Consider the following 25425-nt stretch of genomic DNA (forward strand, 5'->3'; position numbering starts at 1 on the left):
CAACCTACTCGAGTATAGTTTGAGGCTATCGATGTTAAACATGACATTTGCTTTCCACTCCTTGTTTGCCATATGTGTAACGGGACAGGAGAAAAATGCGACGAATCAGGCCGGATTCGAATCCAGGCCCTCTGAATCTCAAGGCAGGTCCTCTACCAACTGAGCTATCTGGCTACCGGGGATCGAACACGTCTGACTGCCACATTTACCTTCAGACATTACAATTCTAGCAGATCAATCAAATTAAAAAAAAATGGGTCCAGACAGATGATATAAGATCCATAGTAGATTGTATCGTATTAAACATTGGGATTTCTGTTAAATATAATACTTGTATTTCTAAACAGTAAGTATAAATAGAAATTTTAATTTTCGAAAAGCTAAAAAAAATGTCCTAGAAAAAAAAACATGGGAGGTAAACCCAAGGCTAATCTCCATTCTTTTCGTTCCGCCAATGCATTGGTTACCATGCTGTCTAATCCTGTTTTGTTCCCTTCCAAAATATGAGATACAGAATATTATATATTTATTTTTGAGTGACAGCCCCACCCCACCCCCACTCCCGTTTGAATATACAACCTAGATCCAAGGATAATGAAATAATTTATTCTACATTTTTTTTTGGATTTTTTTATATTAAATTCCTTGTATCCGTGTGCTAGAAAAATAATTCTTGAAAGCAGAAAAATAAAAATATCCTTGACCTGTCTTGTTCAACGACAAGGTACATAATCAGTTTTGAAATTGGGGCAGCCAGAATAAAAAAAAAATCTAAACTGAAAAAGTTTAGAAGGAAAGTAGGTAGGTTAGTTCCGAATTAATTTCACGACCAAATCTTTTAATACAATGATAATTTACTATGATTTAACTAAACAACATGAAAAAGAGAGTACCAGTCTTTCGATGAACATTTTCAACAGGAAAATGTTAGTGGGGGTATGCCACCCTTCCCCTCCCCTGATACTACATATTTTTTGTGCGAACAAAATTAATAAATAATGCGAATGCGATAATGATCTCCAGCGAACGTGAAAATTATATGGGAATGAGATAATTATATTGCACGAATGAAATAACTATCTCGTGCAAACGAGATAAAAATTCGTGCAAATGACATAGGTTGTATGAACGAGATTATTAGTTTGCGATCATGCGAACGGCATTATATTTTGTGCGAACGACATAATATTTTCCAACATAATAAGAAACAAAAATATTTGCATGACCTTAATATACCAACGTTAATTATACCACCGTATATTTCCAATGATTTTAACACAGGCTTTTTTGCATTGGATATACTGTAAATAGACTTCGAATATATTTTGTAAATATTTAAGTATGATCCTGAACAACGACAATTTGTAGCCCAAAGCTACCCTGAACCAGAAAAATAGAATGTTGTTTTTCACTCCCCCCCCCCTCCCCCCCAAGATTTTCCCATGCATGGATGAAATATATGGAGATAACGAACAGTATTCATGCTCAAAAGTCCATTAAACATTACAAAATAGGTGCAGAGCAAACACGGACCTCCAAAACATCAGAGCTGGGATCAGGTGCCATGGAGTAGTGAGCATCCCCTGCCGACCGGTCACACCCGCCGTGTGCTCCTTGTCATGATCGGGAAATAACGGAAAAATCCGTCGACAATTCAGTGTGTAAATAATGGCCTAACAATTAGTATGAAAAACGTCAGTCAGCATTTGACTCAATGATAAATTGTATTTGCTGACAAGGTCATTGTATCGACCATAGAACTTACGAAATGATGACTTTAAACGAGACTGCTGATATTCTTGTTTCATCAACTTGTTTGTCAATAATTTACCTCGTTTTAGAAATTGTACATGCATGCTCTTGCTTATCGAATCAACTGAGAGATATAAACCCCGTATGCAGGTGATGAAGGTATATTGCTGCATAAGTAAGGGAAGTTGACGATTGAAAAGTTAAAGCCATCACGTTTATCATAAAGCTTGGTTGTTAGATTACCATTTACGTCTTTTTCAAGTAAAATATCCAAATATGAAACAGATGTGTCAAACTCTTTAGTATCTTTTATCTCAAGTTCACCGGGATATATCGTATCGACATAAGAATGGAAATAATCATTTTTAATTGACAATACGTCGTCGATATATCTAAATGTTGAGTTGAAGGCTACAGCAAGTGTTTTCTTCTTTTCACGTATAAGATTTTGGACAAATTCTGCTTCATATGAATACAAAAAATGGTCTGCTAATAACGGGGCGCAATTGGTACTCATGGGAATTCCAATAGATTGTTGGAAGACCTGGTCTCCAAAAACCACAAAGATATTGTCAATCAGAAACTCAAGCATCTTTTAATGTCAACCTCAGAGTACTTGTGTGTACAATCAGAATGTTTTTTAACAAAATAATTTTCCAAATGACCAATGACAAGGTAAGTAAATTTACGAGTTCCGTTTTTTATTGAAAAAGCAGCTATCAATGATATCAAAAAGCCTGGATTTTAATTTATCGTGGGGAATGGTTGTGTATAAAGTTGAAAAGTCGTAAGTTTTTAAGCTGTTGATTTTGGTAAAATCTTGTGAATTCAAATTTTCCAAAAGTTCCTTGGAATTTTTAAGTATCCACACCTGATTTACACCACTTCTCGAATATTTTGTTGCACAGTACTCTTGAAGTTTCCCCTTCACTACTGTTAATATCTTAGTGAGGGGTTAAGAAAGAGGCTTGGTTGAACATTTACTGGAACCCGCTATGTATCTTTGATTGTAAGGATTTTTATGAAGTTTCGGAATCCAATATACTAGATATGGTAATTCGAATTCTTTTTGGTTGCTTGGAATATTAAGAATATTCAAAACTGACGTATGATTTTGAAGAATTTCTTCCTTAGAAAGAGAACTATGAGTATAAGTTGGATTACCACTTGTAGAATTAAATCCAAGTTCCTCTAAAATACATCTAATATAATGAGCCTTACAAACAAAGACAATGTTGTTACTTGGATACACAATTTTTTTCCCCAGAAAAGTGGGGGTGGTTGAAGGGGCTTCCACATCAACTCAATTAAATGTCGGAATCTTTAGACATTTAAAAATATAAAACGCGCAAACCAAACAAAAAAAAATTCTCAAACCATAAAGTTCAAATCTGAGAAACCTATGTCGTAAAAAGAAGGGATGCCAACGATTTTCCTTCAGGTTTCTTCAGATAAAAGACTCTTCTTAACATATATAAGAAGGGTTCGTTGTATGACCTGGAGGGAGTGTTTCTAAGGTTATTTTTTCCGTTACTCTGCATCGAAATTTATTAACTCCGAAAAACCAAGACCAATATCTTATTTTCGTGTCATTTATTTTCCACATTCTTTTAAAATTTTGTATATCTCTTTTGAAAACAAATATTTCAAACTTTCCTGGTGTGTTTACTCTTGAAAAAAAACAATGCATTTATTTATTAGAATCGTTTTAATTGATATAGAAACAAGTGTTTCCCGACTTAATTGCTGACGTGAGCATGTTCTCGGCAAGGAAGATATAACTCTTTTATTAGGATTGATTGATTGATTATTATTGTTTAACTACGAGTCGGCAATATTTCAGAAAAAGTACATGTATTTAAATTTTCACGTTTTTGGACAAAGACGCTGAACTGTACATCTTAAAAAATGTTAAAAAGATCGGAGAGCTTTGACAGTCATCATCCATTAAGGACAATGATTGATTGTTTATTATACTTCTTTTGTACCCCCCCCCCCCCTTAAGAAAGAAAGCAAAACAAAAATTTTATAACGTAAGATTTCTTTTTTAGTGCAAAATCTTTTAATTAGATATTGTCAGGGACCTATATACTAACTGTGTAACTCAACTGTTTATGCATACATGAAATGTCGCCGAAACCAACGAATTTTTCGATTGCTTAAAAAGGCAAACTCCCTTATTGCTCATTGTAAATTTGTAGATCATGCTGCTACGAAAGAATTAACTTATTTGTTTTTTAAATATATTTAAAAATTCATTTTTATATTTTCTTTCGGTTTTCTGTTCCGTTTTCCGTTCCGCGTTTTAGCAACACGCCATCGTAGTGTAGTTTCACTTTCGATTCTTTTACCAAAGAAGAACCTAAGTCATGATCTCTCACAAAATTCCTTGTCAAATAAAATATATGATAGTTTAAATATTAAATAAATAAAGATTTAGAATTTTTCTCCTTTATTATGTTCACGGGAAAGCCCATTATGTTTGACAGTTTTATTATTATTTTTTTACCGATGATGAAGTAAAAAATGAGGGAAAACCGAGAAAAAAAAACGTGCGTTGATTATGACGTCAATTCTCTGTTTTACCAATGCCGCATTTGGGCCAAAAGTCTCACGACGCGTCACATATGTCGACAGTTTCTCCAAGCTTATAAACTATGTTTTGGTTTGATTTTGTGGCTAGGGTCTTGCTTGAGTTGGGAATTTTGGCGAAGCCTGTAATGTACGACTACCATGGAAATTTAACCGACCCGGAATACCTAGTTTTAATGGATTCTCTCCAAAATATGAACACTTCACCACTTCGAGGTAACCAGGGTATATTAATTAAATTGTTACTTATGGAATATGTTTTGAGCTTTGTAGTGTGAATGTGATCCCTAATACATTGAGTTACTCTGCTACTTTTGAAGACATATTCAGTCAATATTGAAGACACTGAATTCAAAATTTTCACGAGAGGTCCATGGACCTTAACAGTGACTTGAGTTTTTCAGGCCATGATCATGATACGATCTTGGTTAGGTACTCTGCATTCATGAAACATAGATTTTGCAATTCGGAAATGGAATCGTTGTTAAAGAATTGTATGAAGCCTGCCTCAAGGATAAGGAAAAGTCGGATGATTTTTAGATATTTAGTGTATTTTCAGTATAAGATCAACTCTGCCTCTTAGCCCTGGATTCATAAGTTTTCATAAAAGCAATAGATTAAATGATTAGTGTTAACTTGCATACTTGTTTCTAAATTTTCTCATGTAAAGAAAATTTTCTGACAAGTATAGAAGTTTAATTGACCAACTCAGCCCAAGTCTGCGTTGAATTCTTGTACGTAATGTATGACCAACTTACTCCTATCCTGGAGCTGAACCAAAGACTGAAGTGACATGAATTTCACTATTTTTGTAGAAAGCTAACCATGCAAACAGTTTTCTTGCTTGATGTGCAGGAGTACAGGATTGCATTTAGAGTTTCGGCCAAATCCTCAGGCCTCGGATGGGAAGGGGGGTGGGGGTGGGGTTCTTAATAATTTCACAACTTCATAATTTTCGTTTCCCGAAATGAAGTGAAATTGTTCAGCTATCTCAAAAGTTTACGACTAACGAACTTTGGAAGACAACAGGAAAAAATTAATAAAATACATGTAATTCAGAAAATTTTTGTGCCCTGATTAAGGACAAAAGTTTACCTAAGATATCCTGAAAAACCTTGTAACAAAATGCAATAGCAAGCTTGTTACCTGGACATTTTACCTCAAAATAAGAAAAAAGAAATAATTTAGAGTTACGCAATATTGTCCAGTATTGATCTGGACACCGTTTCCTACCATGTATGAACGTGACCTTGACCATTCACTGTATCCTCAAAATCTATAAAGAGGAGACCTTGTAAGTTTTTGTTCCAAAACGCTCAAAGAGAAGTAAAGTTATCATCTGGAAACCATTTTATTCAGTATATAAATTTCTTATCTCCAAATTGGTCATTGTTGCTTTTCGTTGTTTTGGGCTTTCTCATACATCATGGCGACAATGACGCATACGTGTAAAAGAAAGCCCATCAACAGAGGGCTGTTCAACAGAGCGAACGTTCGCGAGCGCTCGCCAAAATTCCTTATCTTTCCAACAGGAATGTTCGCGAGCGCTCGCGAACGTTCGCTCTGTTGAACAGGCCTCTGGTCGCCTATCAGCTGCTATATTAGGAAAAACTATGCATTAAAAACGTAAAATGTGATGTGTTTTTGCTTTAACGAGCCGGATAAATAAATTCATCTACGTAGCTGTATCTATAATTTATGCATCAAGGGTATCTAACGCCCTTCTTGATGTAGAGAATAATCGCAGATTTCTGCAACACCCTCAAATTTTCATCAATTTCAAAGGATATTTTGTTTCTGAAAAACACAGAGCGCACGCTTAACTATTTACCAAATCTATGCATTTGATGCACCGGATGCATCTTTTGCATGAAAATCAGTTAGGCAAGCTTGTGCTCTATGTTTACCGAAATGTTTGTTTGTTTGTTGTTTAACGTCTCTCTCGAGATTTTTTCACTAATATGGAGACGACACCATTTGCTGGTGGAGGGATGCAAATTTTGACCTATACTAGGCACTTAGGGCCATAGAGCAGTGAGGGATCTTTTTCATGCCAGCATCTACTGCGACATGGGTCCTCGGTTTATACGGTCTCATCCGAAGGACCGGTCTCCATGTCCCGAGACGTAAGGATCAACCCCTTACACCGCGGCTCTTATAGCAGATGCTTTACCCACTGTGCTACGCGGGCAACTATTTCAAATTTGACGAAATTCTACCAGAAATGAGAAAATTCGATAGAATTCCCTACTTTGCCACCTTCTTGTGGCCTCTATGTCAAAGCTAGTGTTGGTTTTAAAACAAGCATCATTTAAAATTCTTCACTACAAACTCACAATTGTACGTGTATCTGGTTTTTTTAAAATCATTTAATATATTAAAATTTTTAGATCAAATAAAGGGCCAAATTACGTTGCTACCTTTTCCTTTCTATGGAAAAGCTAAAAAAGAACTAAAGTTATTATCTGTAAATAATCGTCTGCAATATATTAACTTGTGACCTTCACCCTTGATCTTTTGATTTCAAAAATTAACAGCGATCTTCTTTAAGTCAAAGGGATTTATTATATAGACTGAATTTCTGTACAAAAACTGTAGGACTGTAAGAGATATCACCCAGAAACTATTGTTACACACAAATGACGGACAGAAAAGGAACAGACAGACTCACATACTTGTTTTAGCTAAAGCAGAGGACAAATGTTTTTGTTTTTGTTTTTTGAATTACTGAAGGATCTTTTATTTAGTTTGAATACAACTGAAATTTGAATCTATGCGCTTCAATGAAAATTTAATTAATGATTTGCATTAAAATGTTTTAACAAATAGAAAAGCTTTTTGCCGAGAAGAAATGCATAACAATGAGATTCCGAATGAAGGGTTGTCTACCTATGGCTGTGTTCCAACGCCTCCTATCGTCAGCAGTCTCACTTTGGTCAGTTGTTCATTACTCTGCCAAATATCTGATGATGGCTAACATTGCAGCTTTCTCATTAGACCATTACCATCGACTCATTTTGGCTACTCATGGTAATACAGTCGACGTCTACATCTATCACAAGACTGCCAGCATAAATATAAACCCAAGTGTCACTCAAAATGTACGGCATTTTCTAGAACTAAATCTGAGACGCATTTTGTGTGTGACTTCTTCAGTAAGACAGAAAACACAATTTGTTCAAAGCACAGAAGATGGGATCGTACATATAACTACAAAAAATAAGGTGGGTTCTCTTAGTAAATGCAGAATTTTTCAGCATCTAGAGTTTGTGTACAGTTTGTTGAGGGTTTATTCTTTAATTTCAGGACAAAAATGAGATCCAAGTAAATGAAGGAATCTATATAGCTGAGTTAGCAACATGTAACAGTTTTACATCCTGCTTTGCAACAGTTGATGAACTACAGGACAAAGAGGAGTGGAAATGTGAAAGACATGCTGTTGGTGGAGAATCACGTGACCTTCTTGGAGTCTGGTATTCCACCGAGGTATTGTATAGCATTTAGAATGATTACTTATTTTGTCTGTAAAGGACTCTCATAGAAATTTTGAGTCAAAATCAAGATGCTGCTATTTGCAATGATTAGGGCTTTTTAAGATGAGGCAGAAAACAGTACACATGATGCTTTTTTGAATGGTGGTTTGCACTAGATGTCAGATTTTTGATCTAGAGTATGATTAGATCTACTTGTAATTATTTTGAGTTTCATTGGTATTCGGATAAACTATAGGTCTTCTGATAAATATGGAATGCATTTCAAATATATGTTCTTGACCGATAAACACCAGCCTACGACTCATGAATTTAACAATTTTTGATAGAGGACATAATTATTGCTTTTAATTATAATAAAATATTATTGGTCATTTTCAAACATCCAAGGCAAAATTTTATTGTTAAAATGGCATTCCATTGTAAATCTTAGCTTTACCTCAGTGTTAATTATTGATGGTTCATCAGAGTTTAAGTTAAGGAGGTTGGATCCTGCCATCAAAAGTAATGAGAATTTTTTATCAAGTATATTTTTAGAATTTATACACATAGTTTAATTAAAAATCAAAACAAAAGATGGGGGTCAATGCACTTCTTTTGGCGCTACAGAGCATTTAGTTTGACTTTTTGCACTGTAAATACGTCTTACACATAAATAAATTTTTAAAGTTTTTCCTCTAATATTTTTTTATTCAAATAAATTATGGTAACAAACACATTTATATTTCATCTTGAATAGACACATTAAAATTTGTGACAACGAAATTTTTTTCAAATTACTCAACATGTTCAATTATTTGACCTTTTTGCACTCAAAAAATTTCATTTTTCTGGCATTAAAAATTTAACAAGCAAAAAAATCATTTGAAAGTAATTACATTTTACTGAATTTAAAAAGAATGGTTAAAAGTATTTTATATATTCAGAAAAGAAAATAAAAAGTGGGGTTCTGTGATGTTAATTGTTAGATATTATTAAAATAGTGCTAATTTTAAGCTTAAAATGGGGACATTTTTTTTCTTGATTTTCACAATATATTTGCTATATTTATCAAATATAATGATAGAATTCATGACAGTTTATTTGATATATAATTTAGGACCAGTATAAAACAGTTCACTACACAAAATAACTCTGTGTGCAGACTGCATGTAAAAATAGGAATCCAAACTTAACATACTTTAAATACTTCGAAAGAGAAAAAAATGATCATTTTCTTCTAAAAAACCTTCCGCCACAAAATATAGTTCCTCACTTAATGCTTTTGGTATGGAATTTTATCATGAAGTTTTAACTGAATATAGTTGAATTGGCATTGTAGAATTCAAATTTATTGTAAGAATTAAAATTTTATGCAGAATTTTTGAAATATAGGTTAAGATATAAATCTGTTCAAACGCTCAGGAGCGAACCTCGTTAATAGTGGATCACCTGAATGTTAATCATTGGTAGATCACCTGTGTTATTTATTGGTAGATTACCTGAGTGTTAGTTATTAATGGATTATTTGAGTGTTAGTTATTGGTAGATCATTTGAGTGTTACTTGTTGGTAGATCATTTGGGTGTTAATTATTGGAGGATCACCTTAGTGGGTTACTTACTGGTGGATTATATGAGTGTAGGTAATCGGTGGATCACCTAAGTAATGGTGGAATACCTGAGTGTTAGTTATAGGTGGATCACCTGAGTGTTAGTTATTGGTAAATGATCTTAGTATTAGTTATTGGTGGATCGCCTGTATGTAAGTAATTGGTAGATGATCTTAGTATTAGTTTTTGGTGGATCACGTGAGTGTTAGTTATTGATGGATCATTTTAGTTTAATTGATTGGTAGTTACCCAAATGTTAATTATTGGTCGTAAATTTTTTCAACAGGAGGCTTTCCAGGACCCTGTACATTCCTGTATATGTGAGACCGACTGTAAAGGTATGCACTACACCTATTGACAAGACAGATTCCAACTCAACTTTTCAATAGGGATCCACCTTATAAAGTTTCAAAGGAAGCTAACTTAAGATAACGATTTCTAAAGACAAACTTAAAATTGGGAAAACTCAATGAAGACAGCTGCACAGAATATGAGTTTAATACCTCAGCCTCATGCCCACTTGTTACATGAACGAATTTGTTCGTTTATTTTTAATGCATGTCAAGTGATTTATTTTATTAAAAACATTTAAGTTAAAGTAGATAGCAATTCTATCAAAATTTATAAAATTGTATTTACATTCATACTATACAAACTCCTATTTGTTTCAGTTCCACTTTCGCTTTCACGCTTGGGCATTTTAACAGAAATAAGACAAATATAGTATGTTAAATTTATTCATTGATAAGATTGAATCACGCATTGGATTTCACTTATAATTCAACCTTTATTAGCCTGTGCTAATCAACAGTTCAATCAGCTATTTCCTTAATCGACAAGGCAAACAGGTCAATATTGATTACGATGCGTGCGCATTCTTAGCAAGGAAGTTTAACTGATAGTTTAACTGAGCCTACATTTAAACATCAAAATAAAATAATACGACATTAAAGACATGGACTTTGGAAAAAGGGCAGGGCGCCCTAAAAAGGGCAGAGGGTGGCAGTAGGGAAAGGGCAGGCGGAAGCAATCAAGCTGGAACACTGCGTGTTAAAAAAAACTTTGTTGAAAAAATTATGTAGTCTTCGGAGACCGTGTCTTCCAACAAAGTGTTGGAATTTCGATGAGCACTAATTGTGCTTCTTAACTATCTGACCTGTTTTTATATTCCTTGAAGCAGAATTTATTTAAAAACTTCTACATGGGAAGAAGAAAACACTTGCTGTGGCATTCAATTCGACATTTAAATAATTATATCGACTTACCAATTAACAATTGTTAATTCTATTCATATGCCGACTCGATATATCCCAGTGAACATAAAATAAAAGACACCACAGAGTCTGTCACATATGTTTCATATTTGGATGTTTACTGACTATAGGCGATAAGAGCCAGCTAACACTTAAATCGTATGACATCGAGATGACCAACTTTTCCATCGTCAACCTTATTTATGTAGTTATATCCCACTATCACCTTCATATGGTATTTAAATCTCCCAACTTAATCTATACTTAGGGGCATGCTCTGAGTACGATCAATTTTAAAACCAAGGCAGGCTTCTGACAGATAAGTTGATGTTACAGGGATTTCAACAACCTCGTATAAAGTCAGCATTTCATAAATTTCATAAATTCTATGAACGTTATAATGACCTTGTTAGTAAATATAACCCATCACTGGGGGATAGTATTTTGGCTGACGTGTTTCTTTCCAATTGTTAGGCCTTTGTTTTTATACTGACTTTTTGACTACGGAATGTTCCTTCTACCTGATCAATACACAGGGTTCAAGGCGGGTGTGACAACGGATGCTTTCTCCTCCTAGGCACATGATCTCACCTCTGGAATTTTCTAGGGTTCGTGTTTTATGCCCTTTTCTCAGATTCGCATTGTCCATAGATTATTTTTAGATCGATCACTGTTCGTTATCTTTACCTATTTCATTATGTTGATGCCTCTGAAGCCCATCACTTGAGATACGTCAGGTCAACTGCAATTGTGTTATTTAAAATAAAACGCAACACTCATAGAAAAGTGTGAAGAGGAGATATCTGTTTTTCAATTTAACCTAATCCATTATTTCCTTCAATTTATTCTATTCATACAGTATAATTTTACAGTACACATTCATTCAAATTTGTGACATTTTTGATAATATTTCCAGGTTAAAAATAATCATATTGTTCTCAAACTCACCGTTCATTTCACCAATAAGATGAAATACTGCTATATGACAATGCTAATTTAGGGCTGAAGGAGTATCTGTTGTCAAAAACCCCATCAGAACAACTTATAGGACGACTGGCGAGGCGACTCGATCCAAAGGGTATTCTTTCCATCTCACAAAGACTAGGTTTGAGCCAAGTAGAGGTACGGCGTGTCCGAGACCGGACTGTTGGAGCGTCGTTGTGGCGAAGGTCATTTAACACTCTCAGGGCCGCAATACTAGACCAGTCGTTGACCCTTGGTCAGCTACAGGCGGCAATTATCGCGGAAGGAGTTGGGGAACACATACTTTGTCAGGTAGATTATATGTTACAGTAAATATGTGAAATCAGGAATTCCATGTATTTCCTTAACCATCCAGTAAAAACATGTATTTACTGGTCGTTTTAGGAAATACATGTAACTACTGAACAGACTAGGAAATTCATGTATTTACTGAAAATTTTAGCCAATTTTACACATTTTTACTGAACTAAGCTGGATGACTATACATATGCTTTAAAACATTCAAGAAGTATACAAATACAAGTATCCATCCTTTTTAAGCAGCGATTAATAAGAATTGTTAGAAAACTGACGTTATACATTAATTTTCAATTCTAGGCAAGACTCGGTGCATTATATTTCTGAAATTCCATTTAAGGAAGAAAGCCTTCACGTATTTCCATCCTCCTTGGATGGCACAAGTTTTTATAGAACCTTTTTATAATTTAAATTCATACCCAATAGAAAAATATCTTTTAAAAGAATGTTTCCAGGTGTGTTGAAAAATATTGTAAAGTAAAAGAATATTAAAAATATATATTTTCTTCTTAATCAATTAATCTTTAAAAAAAAATATTGCTAAGGGCAATAACTCCTTCTCATGTATCTTCATTCAGGCATTTTCTTTGTAAAATGGATTCCCTGATATTCACAATTCAATTATATTTATAAAGAAGCAATTATTTTGGAGTTTTCAACACCAGAATGATGGATTTGAGCCAGTTTTTACCATTTTTTTTATTAGAAAATTTAAATTATTTAAAATGTTCGATTTTTTAATTGCGACATATACGGTACTTCTGTTTATTTAAGTCTTAGATTTTAAAAAAATGTTACCGTAACATATACATGTATAAGTTTTGCAATTTTGTTTAATTTAAACTATAATAATTGAAAATAAATGCAGTTTTTCTACTTTGAACCATTTAAATTGTGAGGATGGAAAATGCCTTAAAGTAAAGTTTCATCATTGAAATAATAACTTTAGTTTCTTTGCATTGTACGTATTTTATAAATTTTTTTTCAAGAGACAAGATAAGAATCGTTTTATTTGCAAATCAGAAGCTTCAAGGTTTAAAATTTACCGTCAATAAATGCAAAGTAGCATTATATAAATATCTAGTATAATAAGAAATGTCTGTAAGCAATTTTAGTTTTTTAAATTAAGAAAAGTATATAAAACAACTTAGTTAAAGTATGTTGTGAAATGAACTCCAGAAAAATGAAAGCATTGTATAATTATGTTTATTTTTGTTAATATTCACAAATAATGAATCTTTTATCTTATAAATAAATAAAGGTTTATTTCAAATATTTATTTACATGACATGCTATCCGATATAAGCATCGAATATACTGTGCATCTGTTCATATTTTATGATTCATATTTTAAATTATCTCGCCAAAACACAGTCAGTAAATACGTGTAAAAAATACGTGTAAAAGGTATTGAAAAATTCAGTAAATACCTATATTTCCTACCTGAAAACAGTAAATACATGTATTTCCTAAGCAGAACAAGAATTTCATGTATTTCCTGAAATTCAGGAAATACATGAAATTCCTGATTACACATATTCACTGTTACATATACACTGTAGCCTTTACCATACCTGCGTTGTATGAACTAGGGAAATTTTGCCTTGTGTTGATTTTTTACTCAATAAATCTAACAATCTCTCTGAAGCAGACACACAAATTCTTTGCAAGTGTATATAAAAGAAAATTACATTTCAATTTTTTTTCCAACATAGATATAGTAATTGTAAAATTGTGCAATTATTGTAAAATATGAAATGTCACATGATATTTATTTTTGCGGCGATAATGAAAAAAACTTGAGCATAGTTTCCCTTCTTGACTAAAGTTATGGCGATTCTGAAAATTCTTCTGGTATAATTGGAGAAGGGAAAAAAGCTTTGATGACCTCAACAACACCATCCATGTATGGAACATAGGGACAACATTTTCAAAAAAATACTTTCAAATATTAAATGAAAAGGATGACACAGCATTTTCGTAACGTGTTAAATACCCTTTTTTAAAAACATTTTTTTTGTAATAAATATTCATCAATTCTTTGTCTACCATCAAGCTCTTGTATAATTATGTATCTTGGCTTTGCATGTTAGGATTATTAAAATGCCAGTCTTTAATTTCTTGACATTTTTTGCATACCTCACCTTACATCCCTTTTTCCCTTACATCACGTTTAAATATGTTCAAACACCCCTCACTTTAAAGCAACACTCATTTACACGCACTAAAATTTTTGACGGAGCTGACTGGCATAATATAATTCAGGTAGGAGTAGTTGATGACTTACCGGTATGTCGCAAATACATTTTAGATCACCTGAGTAACCTATTGTATCTATTCTCTTTTTGAACATTTTCAGTTTTTAGCTCACCTGAGCTGAAAGCTCAAGTGAGCTTTTCTGATCACCCGTTGTCCGTCTGTCCGTCCGTCCGTCCGTCTGTAAACTTTTCACATTTTCAACTTCTTCTCAAGAACCACTAGGCCAATTTTAACCAAACTTTGTACAAAGTATCCTTGGGTGAAGGGGAGTGTAAATTGTTAAAAAAGAGGACCAAGTCCCCTTACAAGGGGAGATAATCAATAAAAGACAAAAATAGGGTGGGGTAATTAAAAAATCTTCTTCTCAAGAACCACTGGGCCAGAAAAGCTGAAACTTATATGGAAGCATCCTGGGGTAGTGTAGATTATAAATTGTTCAAATCATGACCCCCGGTGGTAGGGCGGGACACAATAGGGAATCAAAGTTTTACATTGAAATATGTAAGAAAAATCTTAAAAAATCTTTTTTTCAAGAACCACTGAACCAATAAAGCTGAAACTTATTTGGAAGCATCCTGAGTAGTGTAGATTCTAAATTGTTCAAATCATGACCCCTGGGGGTTGGGCGGGGCCACAATAGGTATATTAAAAGGGGGAAATCTGGTAAAGAACAGCATGGCCAAAGTTACTCAGGTGAGCGAGGTGGCCCCTGGGCCTCTTGTTTTGAAAAGGCTAGACCAATATCATTCAATAATGGTATTTAATATTTGTTTAATTAACAATAACTTTTTACCAAAATTGTTTAAACTCCTTGTCTACCAGGTCCAACGTTCAGGCCCAAAGTTGAATCGAAGCTCTGTTGAAAGGTTATTATTCAATGAACTGTTCAAAATTTTTCTATTAGGTCATCTGAGTCACTCAGGTATCGTTTTGCTATCTGTTGTCGTTCGTCGTGCGTCGGTAGTAAACTTTTGAACATTTTCAGCCTCGCTCATAAACCGCTGAACAATTTTTTTCATTCTCCATGGCACCTGATGCCATCTCTGATGTTTTAGGGGTCTATGTTTGCACTGCTCCTGATTCGTATTGTTTGGATGGACTTCTGAGCTTGAATACTGTAATACTGTTCGTTATCTCCGTATTTAAGATCATCTATGGGCAAAGGATGACAAAAAATGTGAATTTCATGGTCCTTGCCTCCCTGGGATCTGAAAGGTGGAGCCAAAACCATCAAAATTAATGCAATTTTCAAAAACCTTTTTTACTTACTCCAGGACATCAAGCTGTCACATTGTTAGCATGGTTATAACAAACAATGAGAACTTTACCAAAATTGAAAATTTCACTTCCTTATATCAGGGGTTCTTTTGTTAGGGAGGGCTCTATTGCTTATATAGTGAAAATGAATGGATTCTTTGGAAATCTTCCTCTTTGTTCTTGGATAATTAGCAGATAAATTAAGTACATACATGTAGTTATGATGAACAAGGGTGTCTCTTCCAAAATTGTGAAATTCCTGCGAAGAGGTTATAAAAAAGTGTAAACTGTTCCCACTTTACACCGTATAAAATGGGTAGCTAGTAATTTCAGTCCTTATAATTTAATTTTCATTCATTAAGTGTAAGAAAAAAGATGATTACCCTTCAAAAATGACTTCAAATTGTACAAAATTTAATTGTAAGGTCAGGCTGATCGATACGTTTTTGACGCGCATCATTGTGATGTAGGCAACCCAATTTATACCATAAAAAGTATTTTTTTTATCCAATAAAATACCGCGTTATAACTACAATTAAATTATTATCTTGTAAGGAAATATGTACTTATCTGAGATAATGATCACGTATGATAATTAATCACTGTAAATGATGCAATTGATAAAGTCATTTGAATAAAAGGATTATACAAGAATTTAATGAATTACAACAATATAAAAAGTACTTTCATTGTTTTAATGGTCAGATAGACTTGTAAATAATAGATAATAAAAATGAGACAAAAATATCTGATCTTTGTATATTAAATGTTCTTCAAACACCAAGGGAAAACGATGTGAAGAGAAACTATACGGTTGAACACTATTGTTTTGTTAGTCTGGTGATTAGTGACAAATGGAAGTGTATAGCTCTGTAGTATTTTGATTAGCTTATGAGTACTACACTAACTATTTTGTTGATTTGCGATCATCTCTTGTTTTTTTTTCCAACATATCTTTATTTTTATTTTGTTTTATACTTCTATGAATCCTTTACAGTGCTATACTCAGGTGACCGTTAAGACCGTTAAGGGCCTGTTGTTCATTAATATTAAAGAAAGCAGAGACTTCATGCATGGTTTCAGTAAGCTATTTACATTTGTGAAATGTGTGTCGTGTCCAAAGAGCTTAAGCCCAAGGGTGGGTAAAGGATGACCAGGAGTTTAAAACGCACTTCATCTTTAAAGTCCCTAATCATTTCGAAAATGAGAGAACACACACAATTGTGCAAGTCGTGTCATATGAGTCTTATCAACAGATATCAAGGCCAAAGTGCATTGATTTTTTTTTAATTTTGTACTTTAATTTTTACTTTTTCTTTTTCCAATTTTATTTCAAACATTTTTAATTTTTAGTTCCTTTTTAAATTCTAACTTTTTGTATCAATATTCCAATATCCTTATAATTTCAATTTATTTTCGGATTTTTACAAAATTTAAAAAAATTGTTTCTGTATGCCTACTTTAATTCTAATTTTAATGGTGCAATTATTAGTAGAAACGAAAATTAGAATGTGTTTGTCCATATGAAATCGATAGAATAAAGAATTCATACATTGATTGATGCCGAGGAACTGATTCATAGAGCTGTAATAGCAATTCGTTGAAAAGGATCGTCGAAGATTATGAAATTGCTTTTCTACACTCAATATGAACGATTTTCCAGATACTCTCATTATGTAAAATGTTCAGGTCAGACAAAGGACTGCAGGGAATATAGGGCCCTAATGTCAATATGCGTGTTTTTTTAAAGTAATAAATGTTGTAATACTACAGCCTGATTAGAGAAGCAGAAGAAATATTTAATAACTCACAATAAATGTTTATTAACGTCAATACTTACCGTATCAAATGAACCGTTCAAGGATATTCAAAAGTAACGATTATTAAATATACATATATCAGTCATGACAGAATCATTAAAGATCAAAGCTAAAAACCGCATATTAAGTTTTGGAAAGAATATGGAATGAAGTGTATTTGGTTTGGCGACTTTACGTAGAAACTTGACGATGTCTTTCTCTTATTTCCTCTGTATTTACAACATTAAAAAAATCATGAGTATTCTTTATTGCCGATTGTGTTTTTTTTTCATCAAAGTTGTTTAGGATGAGTTGTAATGCTCAGATACTGATAAATGTAAATGAATTCATTGGGGAGTAATATACAGTTCCTGTATTGAATACCTTTAGATAGTAGAACCATATTACGTTTTGGTAACATTTTAATTCCAAAAAACTTTACCATGAAAGATTTCCTTTACATGCTGGAAGGTTTTTTTCTTAAAGAAGAGTTTACTTATATCATGCGGAAATTGTAGGTTAACAAACAGTACTAGTAAATAATACTAAAGTTATGCCTATAGACTAATGCTCAAACGATTCATCGTCCTCTTCCGGACAAAACATTTAATTTTTGAAGTTATCTGAACTGAAGGTTCAAGTAAGTTTTTCGGGATCATGAAATATCATAAGCTTAATTCAAAATCTTTTTGTTGTATTGAAATGTTGTAGAGGTCAAAAAGTTAAAAACAAAAATATGTTTCAATATTGTATTACCAAAATGCTGTTATCTGCAAATTTATCTAGAGATAAAAGTTGACAATTTACAACATCTTACAGGTGATTGAAAATTAGACTTAGTCTAAGTCTATATCATGATCCTTGGGTCTGATCTCATAATGTCTGTGTCTGTATGTCTGTTTTCTGCTCACCAATATCACTAAACCAATCTCAACCAAACCTGCCAAAAACATCCTTGGATGAGAAGGAATTTCAGTTTGTTAAATTGCTTGAAAGGGGCGATAAAATGAAAAGGCAAAAGAAGGGTGAGATCTTTTTGATGTCCTATTTAAACAGGAGCACGATATCTGAGGACATTTGTCATAGATTTCAAAGAAGTTGTGTGTTTAATTTTCTGATCCAGTGATTGAAAGGCCCCATCCTATTTTCACCATTTCCTAATTTGTTTAAAGTTGAGAAACAACAGATAGACCAATTTTGATGTTTTAAAAAATTAATTGAGATTTAAACTTAATAGTTAATGCTGTAAATCATGTAAGGATAGCTGGCGGTCCACTTTTAAATGATAATTGTCGGCATTACTTCATTTGAAATGGTCTGTTCAGGATATATTGAAACTGGGAAAGAGAGATACATTTGTTTCTCGATAGAAACCTACTCTATTTCAGCTTTATTCCCCTCCGATTTACAATTTAAAATAATGAATCATGTCAAAAATTTAATAAACTCTATGGTCTTTGTTATGAATACAACCATCCACTGAGTCATATTTTGACAATCATGTTTCATACCCATTGTTAGGCATTTATATGCAAAATTTGACTACGGTTAATCCGTCTACCTGATCGATACATAGGGCTAACGGCAAGAGTGACCGGTCGACAGGGAATGCTTATTATACCCCCGCTCCGAAGGAGAGGGTGGTACACTGTTTGACCCTTGTGTGTCTGTCTGTCTGTCTGTCTGTCCGTAACAAATTTCTCGTTACAGTTTTCTCAGCAACTACTCATCGCAGATGCTTGAAATTTTAGCACACACTTTGTTGAGGCATGCCATTTTTGTACGAATCCGATGTCAACTTCATGTTTATCCGTGCGTCTGTCCGTACCATACATAACAAATTTTGATCGCAGTTTTCTCAGCAACTACTGATTGCAGTTGCTTGAACTTTTAGCACACTCTTTGTTAAGGAATGCCATATGGTGGGATTCATTTTTGTACTAATCTGATGTCAACTTCCTGTTTATCCGTGCGTCTGTCCGTATCATACTTAACAAATTTTGGTCGCAGTTTTCTCAGCAACTACTGATTGCAGATGCTTGACATTTTAGCACGCTCTTTGTTTAGGCATGCCATATGGTGGGAATCATTTTTGTACGAATCCAAAGTCAACTTCCTGTTTATCTGTGCGTTTGTCCGTATCATACAGAACAAATTTTGGTTGCAGTTTTCTCAACAATTACTAAATCTAGATGCTTGAAATTTTAGCACACTCTTAGTTTAGGCCTGCAATATGGTGGGATTCATTTTTGTACGAATCTGATGTCAACTTCATGTTCATCCGTGTGTCCGTCCATAACTAAACTTGTGTACATTCACATCAAAGCGGGGGTATTACTAGTGAGCATTGGCTCACAGACTTCTTGTTCCTCCTAGACACCTAATCCCACATCTGACATTTCCAGGGTTCTGTGTTTTATTCCCTATTCTTAGATTTGTATCGTTATCTAGGTTTTTTTTTTGAGAATGATCACTGTTCGTTATTTTCACTTCATTTCATGAACAAGAGCACGTGACAAATTCTTGAGCTTGTTATTATAGCCTATCTTTAATTCCTAATCTAACAAACGTTTTTGTCAATTTTATTTTATTATGGACAAAAATTTAATATAAGAATTGTAGAAATTTCATTGGTAGAATTTTTCTGTATTTATTGAACATCATCAGATTTTAAGCTTATTCTTGGTTTCGATTTTTCTTTTAGGGATTACGGGTTAATCACAACACTGGTGAGTATTTCCCATTTCTCTTCATAAGCATCGCTAGATCACACACTATAAACAAATTATATACTAGATGCTTACAGTTATTGGAAATTATATTGTATTAATGCTCTTGAGAAAAATCAGGTAGAAACTACTAATGAATGTTTAATGATACGTTTGATTGAATTTCATATCAAATGAAAACTAGAGGCATTCAATATAATTTACTTTTAGTAAGTTCGATCAAAATAAACACACAAGTGATTGATCAATAGATGTAGAGTGTTTAGATGGCAAAAAAGTCTAAGGATTTTCCTTTGTTTTAGGCTATGTCCCAGAGGAATACCTAGATCGAAGTGTGAGCAGACGAGAGCTGGCAGCCATTGGATTAAATATCAACAGGGACATTTTTCCACTGGCTGTCGAACTTGATATTTCTTCACAAGACATCATGTCTATTCTGCAGAGACCAATAGAACGTGACCCTACGTTAAATATCCGAGACATCTTGTTAGAATGGTATTTGTATTCAGAGTTCAAACCTACATTCAGGGTCCTTGTTACCGCATTTATTGAGGTCGGATTAGATCTGGAGTATATAACAAATGCATTTGATCAAAACACATATAACGATCTATTTTAAGAATTTTGAATTTCAAGTAAAATATTACATACGTTTCAGGATTTGTCAAAGAACACCAAATGTTTTGAAGTATTTTGTTCAAGTTATGTTACAAAGACGAAGCATTTTTCAAATATCTACTGTATATACACAAGGCCTAGTTAGTTCTGTTCTTTGGTGTGTCTAGCAGCTATTGGTAAAAATGATTTGGTAAATTTTATTTTGTTTATATGGAACAGATTTGGACAATTTTCTTGCATATATAAATGTAAATAATCACTGGTACACTCTGTTACTTTTATCTTTGATCAATAAAAACTTTTTTACCAACCAGCATACCAGAAAGAATTTAACACCAGCGCCCTTGACCCAGGGGCAGAGAAACTTTGTCCTCTTCTGACTCAGAGTTAAAAAGTTGGGTCGGTAGGTAGGTGGAGAAATTTTTCCTGAGAATTTCAACGTACTTGTTGACAGAATGAGAAAATTTCTCGGGAAAAAAAGAATAATTGTTCCTGGGGCTTAAGAAAAGGTTTTGAGTTGAGCCGTTTTTAGCTAGTCGGTCGGGAGAGAGCAAACAAACGATTTTTTTTTAGAGATGGCCTCAACCCTCGTAAATGCATGAAAATCAGGTATTTTAGGTGTTACTCAGAAGTTTACTTCCATATTCTTTTACTGTGGGGATTCAGAACTGAATGACAATCATCCCACTGTGTTGGAAAAGAAACAACAATTTCCGATTGTGCAGCCAGTTTGTAACACTTGCGTTACTGCTGGAAAGTAGCCTGCTTGCAGAAATGCACTGAAAGTAGGGCCAAAAGAAAATTGATAATAAAGTGTATAACTCAAATCAAATTCTTCAATTTTATTACCAGTACTTTAGTTTTTTTTCTTCCTCCTCCTCCTCCTTACTGATTTCAAAATTTCGAAATCCGTAAACCAATTAAAAAAAATGGCCTAACGTTGTGCAAACTTGTGCTAAAGACAAAAGACGCATTATACATTTAGAAAACTTGTGTGAAATTAGGAAATTTGCACATTAGCTGGTACTTTTAAAACTGTATGAAAGTTCAACGTTTTTCCTATAGCAAGCGAGAGCTATTTACCTGTGTGGCCTTTGTTGACCCCACCCGTGCAATAAGTTATTATATTATACTTTCATGTAAATAAGTTGAATCTGATTCGTTGAGAAATATTTCTTAAAAAAACACTATTACCCGCTGAATGATGAAGCCACGCCCTCCAGCGTAGCAACAGTCAACAATGCTTGACGACGGGTGATATTCCAAAAAAATAGTGACTGCGCAGAATTTATGCGCGCAAGGTTCACTGTTATATGTATTTGTATAAAACATTCAGTATTATATAATAAACATGTAGTTGAATGTAACATTGAAAATTTTCACCCCTCGAAAACCATTGTTAACCTCGGCTGCGCCTCGGTTGACAATGATTTTCTTAGAGTGAAAATGTTCAATGTTACACTAAACTACATGCAATATTTACATATTAAACAGTCACTTGAGTTCCACCCAGGTTTTTTTTTTTTTTGTTTGTTTGTTTGTTGTTTAACGTCCCTCTCGAGAATTTTTCACTCATATGGAGACGCCACCACTTGCCGGTGGAGAGCTGCAAATTTTGTCCTATGCTCGGCACTTACGGCCATTGAGCAGTGAGGGGTCTTTTTCGTGCCAACACCTACTGCAACACGGGACCTCGGTTTATACGGTCTCATCCGAAGGACCGGTCTCCACGTCCCACAGTGGGATTCGAACCCGCGACGTAAGGATCAACTCCTTGCCTCGCGACTCTAGAGCAGACGCTCTAACCACTGCGCCACGCGGGCGACCGTTCCACCCAGGTAAACATTCCTCAAAGGTATTCACTGTAAAACACAGCTACGTTTTATATCGTTCGCCAAAGTCGTGCCATATTGTATGTATTTGGCTGATGAAATGGGAGGTAGAGAGTTTAGTGTCGTTTAAAATATCATCGTACATAAAAATGAAAAACATGTTTAACACTGATATCGAAAGATATTGAAAGCAATAATAATATGTATTTATAAATAAATACAACAAATATCTTACATGTCTGTACATTTATTTGATACATTGTATTAGGATAACCCATTACAGCTCCAAAGCTTGTTTCCAATGGTGTTCTTAAAAATACAGATAGAAAAATAATTAATCAACAATGATTTCAAGCTAATTTTTACAATACTATATGAAAATGAGTTGCACAATTTTTTTGACTCAATATTTAGCTCTACTGGTTTCAAATAACATTGATAAATAATATGTTTTTAAATGGCAGTACAGTAAAGCAGTTCGCCCTTTACACTAAATACCCTTTTGTAATTTAAAATTGATGAAGAAATTAATGTTAATGTTTATTGTATTATTTCAAATGCCAAATGTTTAGTCTGATCACTATGGCTATAGGCAACTACAAAGCTTCATTCGATTCTTGTTATAGGTAATATAGTATTTCGTCAAACGCGCCCGTCGATCCACCACCAGATTGTTAAAGTGTCGATTTAAATGATTTGAATAGGCGAAACTCAAATAGGTTCGGTACGACTTTTCCGGATTTGGAGTATCTATATGCATTTAAAAAACCCCAATTGTTTAAAATTCATGCTGATTTAGGTGATGTTTAACGTGATCCCCAGTGTTTAAGAATTGCCAAAAGAGAACGATTCGGTAATACATTCTGGATTAAAACAGCAGGGTGGCATCCAGAAAAAAGGAAAAGTTAACTTACGCAATAGAAAATGGGTCCTTGTCTCAGTGGTTTATTCCCCGGACGTCTACAAAAGAGCGCACTAAGAACTATAACTCTTCTCTGGTGGAAATAGAACGTATTAATAAAGATTTTATACTTTAAGTTTTAGGCATTTTGTAACCCACCCCCAATGCTTATTTATTTATTTATTTATTTTGGAGTTAGAAAAAAACGGACATAATATTTCATCAACAGTAAAATACATATACATTATTATAACAGTAACTTCATCCGAAGAGTCGTATCACGTCGAGTTGACAGGCGCGGATCATCAGATCAAACTCGACGCGAACATCAGATCAAACTCGACGCTTCGCGTCGAGTTTGATCTGATGATCCGCGCCTGTCAACTCGACGTGATACGGCTCTTCGGATCAAGTTACTGTTATAATGATAAATTTATTATATACCCCCTTTACAACTAGCAAAATATAGTTTAAAAAAAATTTTTGAGATTAATTATATAAGATTTTTCCATTAAACAAAGCATTTTGTCAAGGAACTTTTTGATGCAGATGAAAAATAACGTCATGTTTCTGTGTACTACGTCATCAATTTCAGAGAGAGGTGATATGGATTCAGAAAACCACAGTGTGGTGATCCAGAAAGTCGGATCACACCGTCACGTAATTGTACGAAATCTACAGTAGAATTGAGTGATACACACTTGGGTATATAACAAATCATATTTTCATTGCGTTTAAGTCAACACAGCCATCTTACATATCCTTAAATTACTTCCAGTACAACTTTCTATTATCAACTTTTTGCGATCACAGTTGATTCCATGTTAGGATCCGGAAAATGTTACCATTTGCGCACGTATGTCGCGATACTCTGTTGTGATCTGTTTCATAAGATCACTGTTGATTCCATATGAGGCAAATGTATTTACGCAGACGACGCCCTGCACTACACTGACAACTCTTAGTACTACGAAGCATTATTCTGATGCATTTACCTTGAGATGCAAATAGTTAAACAGTTACATGGTGAATAAACTGACGTTTATTCTTTATATGCGTAAGAATTTCATTATGTCACAACTCCTATATTTTCTGTCTATTCATAGCATGATGGAATTTTAGCATATTTACAAAACAATCTCACCGATTTCAATTTATTAGATTATTATGAATAACCTGTGTTTTGTAATGATGGTTTTTAATAAAGTGCTTGAAATATCACATCTTTAATGACGCTATATCTAATAATGGTTTTGCACACGGCTCATAAGTTTGGAGTTTAGAGGGAAACATTATGACAAAAAAAATCTTTTACAAAATTGACAGATGTAGAACTGAGCAGAATACAAGCATGAGTTAAGTTATATTTCCCTCCAATATTGATTTCTCTGTAAAAAGTTTTATAGTTATAATTAATCCTTCTGCAGAGTTAATTTTACTTTATTTTTTACAGAATCCTTGCCTTTATACATCATATTCAGTTGAGAATTAATGTGAAAAAAACAAACTCATAGGAATATAATTAAAGTAATATTAATTAAAGTCGATGGAATTAAAAGAACGGTAATTTTTACAAGGTTTAAATGCTTACAAAATTACTTTAAGATAGTTCATGATGCTGACTATGATAGTCTATGCTGATCATTCCTTTATCAGGAATACTTGTATACTAGGCACTGACGGCTTCAATCATATAAACCTATCATATCATTTTGAGAACTATGGGTCTTTTCTTATCGCATTTACTTGGAGATGCAAACATGTATACAGTAACATGGTGAATAAATCTGCGTTTTCTTTATGTGCGCATGAATTTCTTTAACTAATACACCCTTTCCCTTTAGTGTATTTTTTTTCGTTCATTGGTGTGTAAAGCAAATCTAACTTTTTGTAAGTTTATAATTTTATTAGGTAATTGACTGTTCTGTTCATCGTGTGCCATTACGTAAGTCACAATATTATCCTTTTAAAAGGGAATACTTGTTTAGACCTAATATGAATAATTGATTAGTTTCCAATTTTATCGTGATTTTAACGTGTTCTCTCTGTAACAGTGACAATGTGTAAATAT

General features: G+C 33.7%; 1 protein-coding gene across 1 annotated transcript in view; it reads left to right on the forward strand.

Moving 5' to 3' along the window:
* LOC133193475 (uncharacterized) overlaps positions 1–20667 on the forward strand; it is a 74857-nt gene extending 54190 nt beyond the window's left edge. Inside the window, exons 14-20 of the mRNA XM_061329439.1 lie at positions 4436–4560; positions 7174–7568; positions 7651–7830; positions 9712–9763; positions 11679–11953; positions 19979–20003; positions 20306–20667. Of these exons, the coding sequence (XP_061185423.1) occupies positions 4436–4560; positions 7174–7568; positions 7651–7830; positions 9712–9763; positions 11679–11953; positions 19979–20003; positions 20306–20622 (1369 nt within the window). The 3' untranslated portion in view covers positions 20623–20667. The remainder of the gene's footprint in view (positions 1–4435; positions 4561–7173; positions 7569–7650; positions 7831–9711; positions 9764–11678; positions 11954–19978; positions 20004–20305) is intronic.
* The last annotated feature ends 4758 nt before the right edge of the window (positions 20668–25425 follow it).

The sequence above is a fragment of the Saccostrea echinata genome, unplaced genomic scaffold (assembly GCF_033153115.1).
Source record: "Saccostrea echinata isolate AGI-Se365-2 ecotype Australia unplaced genomic scaffold, CSIRO_AGI_Sech_v1 ptg000027l, whole genome shotgun sequence".
Taxonomy (NCBI): domain Eukaryota; kingdom Metazoa; phylum Mollusca; class Bivalvia; order Ostreida; family Ostreidae; genus Saccostrea; species Saccostrea echinata.